This window comes from Meleagris gallopavo, chromosome Z (genome assembly GCF_000146605.3).
Source record: "Meleagris gallopavo isolate NT-WF06-2002-E0010 breed Aviagen turkey brand Nicholas breeding stock chromosome Z, Turkey_5.1, whole genome shotgun sequence".
Taxonomy (NCBI): domain Eukaryota; kingdom Metazoa; phylum Chordata; class Aves; order Galliformes; family Phasianidae; genus Meleagris; species Meleagris gallopavo.
In genome coordinates this window covers 40,082,106-40,089,846 of record NC_015041.2, presented here as the reverse complement: position 1 = coordinate 40,089,846, position 7,741 = coordinate 40,082,106, and the positions used below count along the sequence as shown (strand labels likewise).

General features: G+C 39.0%; 1 protein-coding gene across 1 annotated transcript in view; it reads left to right on the top strand.

Moving 5' to 3' along the window:
• ROR2 (receptor tyrosine kinase like orphan receptor 2) overlaps positions 1-7,741 on the top strand; it is a gene marked incomplete at its 5' end in the record, with an annotated part of 178,040 nt that extends 170,299 nt beyond the window's left edge. The window contains 4 exon segments of the mRNA XM_031557420.1: positions 497-764; positions 2,545-2,747; positions 4,356-5,477; positions 5,479-7,741. Coding sequence (XP_031413280.1) covers positions 497-764; positions 2,545-2,747; positions 4,356-5,477; positions 5,479-5,799 — 1,914 coding nt within the window.

The following is a 7,741-nucleotide window of genomic DNA, read 5'->3' as shown; positions in this document are numbered from 1 at the left end:
TTTTTCTAAAGGAAAAAAGGAAAGAAAAACTGGCAAGGAAACAAAATGCAGCACGTGTCTTCTGGAAGTCATCAGTGTAAGAAAATCAGGAAATTATGAGAAATAAAAGTAGTATGAAGTTTGCACTGTTGGCATCAGAAGACTTTTCCTGAATTTAAACTCATATCTCTCAATCAGTTCAGTGCATCTTGTTCTGTATCTAATGTCTATTTGGTACCAATTCACATACAAAAGTACCAAATATTGATGTGTATAGCCATAGCTTTAGAGTCTGAAAGGGAGAATTCAAACGTAACTGGTTTTGAAACAGAACAGAGGGCCACAGATTTGAAACTTAAAAGAAAAAAAACACACATAGCTTTGATTTAAATCTTGGAGGACCTAAATTTAAATACTTAAAAGTACTTAAATTACTTTTTTAAAAAAACGTACATGATCTACAAATTGCAGCTGTTACGGATTTGCTGACCCCTAATTATTTTGTTATTTGTAACCTTTTGCCAAACCCTTTCTAACAGATCATCAGTGCTACAACGGTTCTGGAGCAGATTATAGAGGAACAGTCAGCGTCACCAAATCTGGCCACATTTGTCAGCACTGGGACTCCCAGAGTCCCCACAACCATGACCTAACAAGCACACAGTTTCCAGAGCTAGGTGGAGGACACGCGTATTGCCGGAATCCTGGGGGTCAGATGGATGGGCCTTGGTGTTTTACAAAGAATAAAAACGTACGCATGGAACTGTGTGACATACCTTCTTGTAGTATGTATTCTCTTTCTTTTTTCCACTATTATTTTCCTGAATCCTGTGTAATTTTGAATTGTCCATATTTTACAAGTGCTATCCACTTAATAAGTTAATCTCTCAAATGTTTCACTGTTGTTTTGTGTTGTACACATTTAATGTTTTCTTGCTAGATGATGAACATCACCTATATAAGTTTGCTTTGCTCATGTTACTCAATTGTATTAGCTTTTTCTCTGTATGACATCTTGCAGTCAACAAGGATTTTAAGATCCTGTAGAGGGAGATATAACACTGGTTGGTTGAAATGAAACTGTGAAGCACAGAAGCAGAGATGTCATAAAACAGATTATTTTATCAGAAGTGTCCTACACTATCTGCACAAATGATGGCAAAAATGAAAAGCAGCCTCTCACAGCTCAATACAGTCCTGATTACTTCCTTGTGTTGGTGCAGACTTCATTCTAGATCTGTTACAGTGGTAACAGTATTTAGATGTGGCAAAGCAATTTAATACTGTGCTTCTTTAGGAAGAAAATCGTGTCTACTGTGGGAACAAATAAAGCATGGAAGCCATAAAACTGTTTTTGTTACAGATTGCCTGTATCATTGGGTCATAGAATGACTTGGGTTGGAAGGGACCATAAAGGCCATCTAGTTCCAACTCCCTGCTATGGGCAAGGCTGCCACTCACCAAATCCGGCTGCCCTGGGCCCCATCCAACCTGGTCTGGAACACCTCTAGGGATGGGCCATCCACAGCATCTCTGGGCAGCCTGTGTTGGTGTCTCACTGCCATCTGAGGAAATAATTTCTTCCAAACATCTAATTTAAATTTCCCCTCTTTTAGTTTAAAACTTTCCCCTTGTGCTCTGTCACTATCAGACCATGCAGGAAGTCGGTCCTCTTTCTGCTTATAGACTCCCCTACTCTTCTGCAGGTTAAACAAGCCCAACTCCTCAACCTTTCCTCATAGGAGAGGTGCCCCAGCATTCTGATTGCCTTGTGGCCCCCTTCTGGACCTGCTCCAACAGCCGCACATCTTTCTTTATGTTGAGGTCCCAGGCCTGGGTGCAGTACTCCAGATGGGGCTTAACAAGGGCAAAGATAGTTCCAGTGAATTTTTCTGAACTATGCTACCCTGCAGTCTCTAAATATAAAAAAAAGTATTTTAGAAAGGTTCCAGTGTAGTCTTATTAAATGTATTGATAGCTGTCTAATTGTTGAAAAGCGACAGAATCACTTTTGTTCCCTTAAGTACAGAAAAAACAATACCTCTGCCAGTGAGAGTTGACATTTACTTTATTCTGGGCAGTAGGAGTACTAGTGAAGGTAGAAAGTGTATAAAATGCTGTTCAAATGTCTTCTCACACAAGTGAGAGAAGTGAGAAGGCCAGATTGTGTGGTGTGCCTTTGTTTATCGTGTTGAGGTTATTGCTTAATGTACCGTGATGAAGACTACTTGTTTTTATTCCCAGAACATGATACTGTTCTATTTTCTGCAGTTTCCAGAACTGGAAGTCTAAAAAATAAAGTGAAATAAACCAATATACTGGTGCAGCCATCAGAAACTGTAAAAGTTGGCACTACAAATTTATCTTCATTCTGCTATTCTGAACTAATTAATAGAAATATTTATTGAAAAACTATTGAGAAAGAATGGGTAACGTGACTTCTGCTTTCAATTTATAAATGTCTACTTTTCATTAAAGATGTTAACAGTCATTGTAGTTCTTTTTTTGTATTGTTGAATGCATAAAAATATTTATTGTAAACAAAGAACATTTCTGTGCCAACAGGTCCACGTGACAACAGCAAAATGGGAATCCTGTACATCTTGGTTCCCAGCATAGCAATTCCTTTGGTCATTGCCTGCCTTTTCTTTCTGGTCTGTATGTGCAGAAACAAGCAGAAAGCATCTGCCACCACACCACAGCGTCGCCAGCTGATGGCATCTCCCAGCCAGGACATGGAAATGCCACTCATTAATCAACACAAACAGGTGTTTTTCCCAGAATTTGCTTAGGCTGCATGTTTCTAAGATTATGATTTACCTTGTCTCATATTTTCAGTATTTGAACTAAGCCATGTTGCAAGAAATCTGCTTTTCATATTGTGCTGGTCATTTTCTTTAGTGAAAACCAGGTTTTGCCACTTACTTAACTGTGTCTTGAAACCCTGGCCTCAGGCAGCAGCTTTCAGAACAAAATATTTCATGACATCTGCGCTTACCTGTCAGTCCCCATTCTGCCTCTTGTCTTAGTGACTGGAAATGTTATTTCTGATCCAGCCTTCAGCCTGCAGCTCATTTTTTGCTCTTGATAACAACGTAACTGATTTGCTTGTTTCTAGCAGGATGCATGATGGTGTTTTATCTCTAGTCTGTTGGGTCAGTCCGCTCGTATTATCAGCAAACACTAAGTAGTAAGCTGAGCTGAGATGCAACATATTTCTAAGGCTGTTATCACCAGGATGGTGAAAAGAAAATGGCTTCCAGCTGCTGTCTGAAGATCTCATTTTCATACGATTTTCTAGGTCAGCTAAATGTTAAAATCGTGTTCATATCTAATCCTGAACTTTTAATCATAGCACTTACAAGGCACAAGTTCTTATAAACAGTGCTAAGTTTGGAACAGTTTGTAACACCTGTTCACACAACTTCTTAATATTTGCAGGATATTACTGCTTATAACAAATGTCATTGATTTTGTTTGATGAGAAAGTTTCATGGCTGAGCCTATACTGTGATGGAGACTTTCTGGTCCAGTTCACAGTCTGTTGGCCACTAAAATCAGATCCCAGATTATCTGTTAGAGTATTTTCAGCCTGTCTTACCCTTTCCTGCTGCATTACCCTCTGTGTGAAGCAGTGCTGTGTCTGACTTGCCCAGGGACTGCTCCAGCCTGAGCTCATTGGGATGTATTCATCAGGTCACCCTGCTTTCCCTGCTGGAGGGAAGGAGGATTTCTCTCACAAGGCTTTGCCACCTTTACTTTCCTGTATCAGAAGACACCCTCTTCTTCCTTCTGCAGCTCTTTCTTCATTCTCCTCACCAGAGCTAATTCAAAGTTTCTCAGCAGGAAACTGCTACCCACTGACAGGGACTGTCATGCAGTGGTGGAGAAAGGACAGATTGGACACTGGGAAACTGAGAGAGGGTTCACATCTCCCTCTACTGGAAATGATGTTTCAATTCATCCTATAGCCTGCCAACTTTTTTGGTTTTTCTGGCACATCTTTAGTGGACACCTCTGGGCAGAACTGCAGGGCAACTATAATATAACAATATCATTCTTACCCTGATTTACTCTGAACTGATGATTCATTTAACTTGCAGGAAATGCAGTAACTCCTTTGTGAAAGTAATGATATTCATATTTTACACCATAGTTCAATTTACACTTACTAGAATAACTTATTTTAAGACTGACTGTAAAATCCATATACTGATGTGGATATGCAAAAAAATAGTTATCCGAAAGTTATCCAATTTTTACCCAGTTTATCTTCCAGTTTGAACACTTAACCACTGCGAGCTTTTCACTGGTAGATTCTGCTGTTCAGAAAGCACTGTGATTTTTTGCTGATTGTTTTCTTTGCTTCGTTTCAGGCTAAACTTAAAGAAATCAATCTGTCTACTGTGCGATTTATGGAGGAACTAGGAGAGGAGAGATTTGGCAAAGTCTACAAAGGGCATCTTTTTGGTACTGCACCAGGTGAACAGACACAAGCTGTTGCTATCAAGACACTGAAAGACAAAGCAGAATTATCTCTTCGGGAAGAATTTAAACACGAGGCAATGATGAGAGCACGATTACAGCATCCAAACATTGTTTGTTTGCTGGGAATAGTGACAAAGGAACAACCCATCAGCATGATTTTCAGTTATTGTTCCCACAGTGATCTCCATGAGTTTTTGGTGATGAGATCTCCTCATTCAGATGTTGGCAGCACTGATGATGACAAGACAGTAAAATCCACTCTGGAACCAGCAGACTTCTTCCACATTGTCACTCAGATAGCTGCAGGAATGGAATACCTTTCAAGCCACCATGTTGTTCACAAGGACTTGGCTACAAGAAATATATTAGTGTTTGATAAACTGAATGTAAAAATATCTGATTTAGGCCTTTTCAGGGAAGTTTATGCTGCTGATTACTACAAACTGATGGGAAATTCTCTTCTTCCTATCCGTTGGATGTCCCCTGAGGCTATTATGTATGGCAAGTTTTCTATTGATTCAGATATTTGGTCATATGGAGTTGTGTTGTGGGAAGTTTTCAGCTATGGCCTGCAGCCTTACTGTGGTTATTCTAACCAGGATGTCATTGAGATGATCAGAAACCGACAGGTTTTGCCATGTCCTGATGACTGCCCCACATGGATATACACTTTGATGTTGGAGTGCTGGAATGAATTTCCCAACAGAAGACCAAGATTTAAAGATATACACAACAGACTAAGAACATGGGGAAACCTTTCTAATTATAACAGCTCAGCACAAACTTCTGGAGCAAGCAACACCACACAAACAAGTTCCCTTAGCACAAGCCCTGTTAGTAATGTCAGCAATGCTAGGTACATAGGACCAAAGCAGAAAACTCCAGCTTTTCCTCAACCTCAGTTCATACAAATGAAAGGGCAGATGAGACCAATGGTCCCACCTCCTCAACTCTATATTCCAGTCAATGGTTACCAGCCAATGCCTGCTTATGGGGCTTACTTGCCAAATTTTTTATTCTGTTCAAATTCCAATGCAAATGGCTCCTCAGCAAATACCCCCCCAGATCATTCCCAAACCAGGCTCCCACCACAGTGGGAGTGGATCCACCAGCACAGGCTATGTAACAACAGCTCCTTCCAACGCATCAGTGGCTGACAGGGCAGCTCTACTCTCAGAGGGCACAGATGACACAAACAATGGAACAGAAGACATTGCCCAGAATCCTGTACAGGAGGAGGAGGAAGAGGAGGGATCTGTGCCAGAAACAGAATTGCTGGGTGATAATGACACACTTCAGATGGATGAAGCAGAAATTCAGTCAGAAGCTTAAGAAATTTGGCCTTTTTATTGAGAATTTCACTTCACTTCTGTGCTTGGCCACAGTAGATCCTTAAGCTTAACATCAGAGATTTTGATATGAAAAAAAGCACAACCAAAAATATATATACCAATATTAATTGCAGCAATAATAACATACTGAATTTATTGACCATTATCACTGTCAGCATTTTGCAAAGTTGGTGGTACAGAATTGCTGGCTTTCATCTTTTTTACAGTACTACAGTTCTTGAGGGAAAATGCTTTTCAGTAATGTACTGTTGCTGTGCAACGTATTGCAGAGTAACATTGCACATCATGATATGTGAGTGTAGTGTTAGTGAATTATGCTTAAATCATTAACACAAGGAAGGAATCCAGCTACAGTTGCTCTCAGCATAAAGAAGTGCCCTGGTTGTGATGGACAGCTTAGTTTATACTATTTATCTTTTGATATAATGGACACAAGATTGTTGTTTGCTTTTCAAATCTGGGGGGGAAAAACAAAAACAAAAACAAAAAAGCAAGTTGAGAGTATGGATCCATAGTTGTATAAAGTAACCAGAAAAGTAGAGAAACAATGTAAAATAGGCTGTGCTGAGTGAGACCCTGGGTCTGCCTAGCCCAGTAGCATGTCTCCAAAGAGAGTAGTTTCTGCCTGGGGAAGAGTACAAGGACAATCGTATCATTTCCCAAAGTGTTTTCACAAGCACCAGCAACTTGTGGCTTAGGAAATTCCCAAGCCAGAGGTGGAATTTTTTTTTTTAATAACCTTTGATGGAATTTTCTTCCATGAGTTTATACAAGTAATTTTGAACCCACATAAACTTAGAGCATCCACAACATCCTGTGGAATAACATGAGAGGAGAGAGGATGTCTTTCTTTCATCATTCCCTATGAATGACTGTGACAGAGGCTTCCAAATGAGATCATCTGATTGTATTTGTGGATGGAAGTATTCCTTCTCTGCTGTGTATTTTCAGCAGCAAGCAGCCTTAATACACTGTTAACCAAAAATGGGGATATTGTAGGTGTGCACTAACTTAACAATCCAACTTTAATTGCATATTTGTTGTCAAGTATAGGAAAAGACTCCACATACATGTTCCTACATTGTAAAAATGTTGGGTTTTGTGGGGGGTTATAAACTCACTTGATCTACTGCAATTACTGCTGGATTGCATGTGAAAACATGTTTTTCGTTCCTGCCGGTTTAGTGAAAACAATTCTTTGAACTTTAGAAGACCAAAATAAGCAAAGTTGTACAGAGTGCTGGTTTTGTCTTCTGTTTGCAGGATGGATCATGTACAGACCTTTAAATGTAATTTATGTTTTACTACATTTTTTACTACACTTTTTTTTCTTTGAAATATTTGGATTTTTTTGAACAAATGACTTCATAGCTTAACCATTTACAATATTCATATGTGGTGCAGTTTTATCATATTGCTGGTTCATTTTGTTAAATGTGCAGACAGGTCCATACATTTCACTACTCTTTCTGTATTACAAACAATACACACTTGTAGAATTGTAGCCAATACACACTTAGCTATAAATTGTACATCCAGCACATGGAATTTCCAATAAAGTAATGCAAAAAGTATGATAAAGTATGTTATCTTTATAGTTCCTACAGCCATTGTTTTGTTGTTTCAGTACTTGTGGAAATAGAAATGGCCACAGTTGCTTAGATTACAGGTTTCATACCCAAACTATGATTGTTTTGTGTGTACTTTTTTTTCTTTTTTTCCTTTTTTTTTTTTAATTACATGGGGATACATTTTAAGTGGTGTATCATTTTGATCTACACTCTGTGTTCATGATATGGCAGCATTACTTGTTTCCAGCATTTCACCTGGATTTGGAAATGCACTGGTAGGAGTAAAATATGAAAACTTTATTGCTTGTGTTAATATAATGCAGCTTTGGGTGCTATTAATAAATAAAGAAT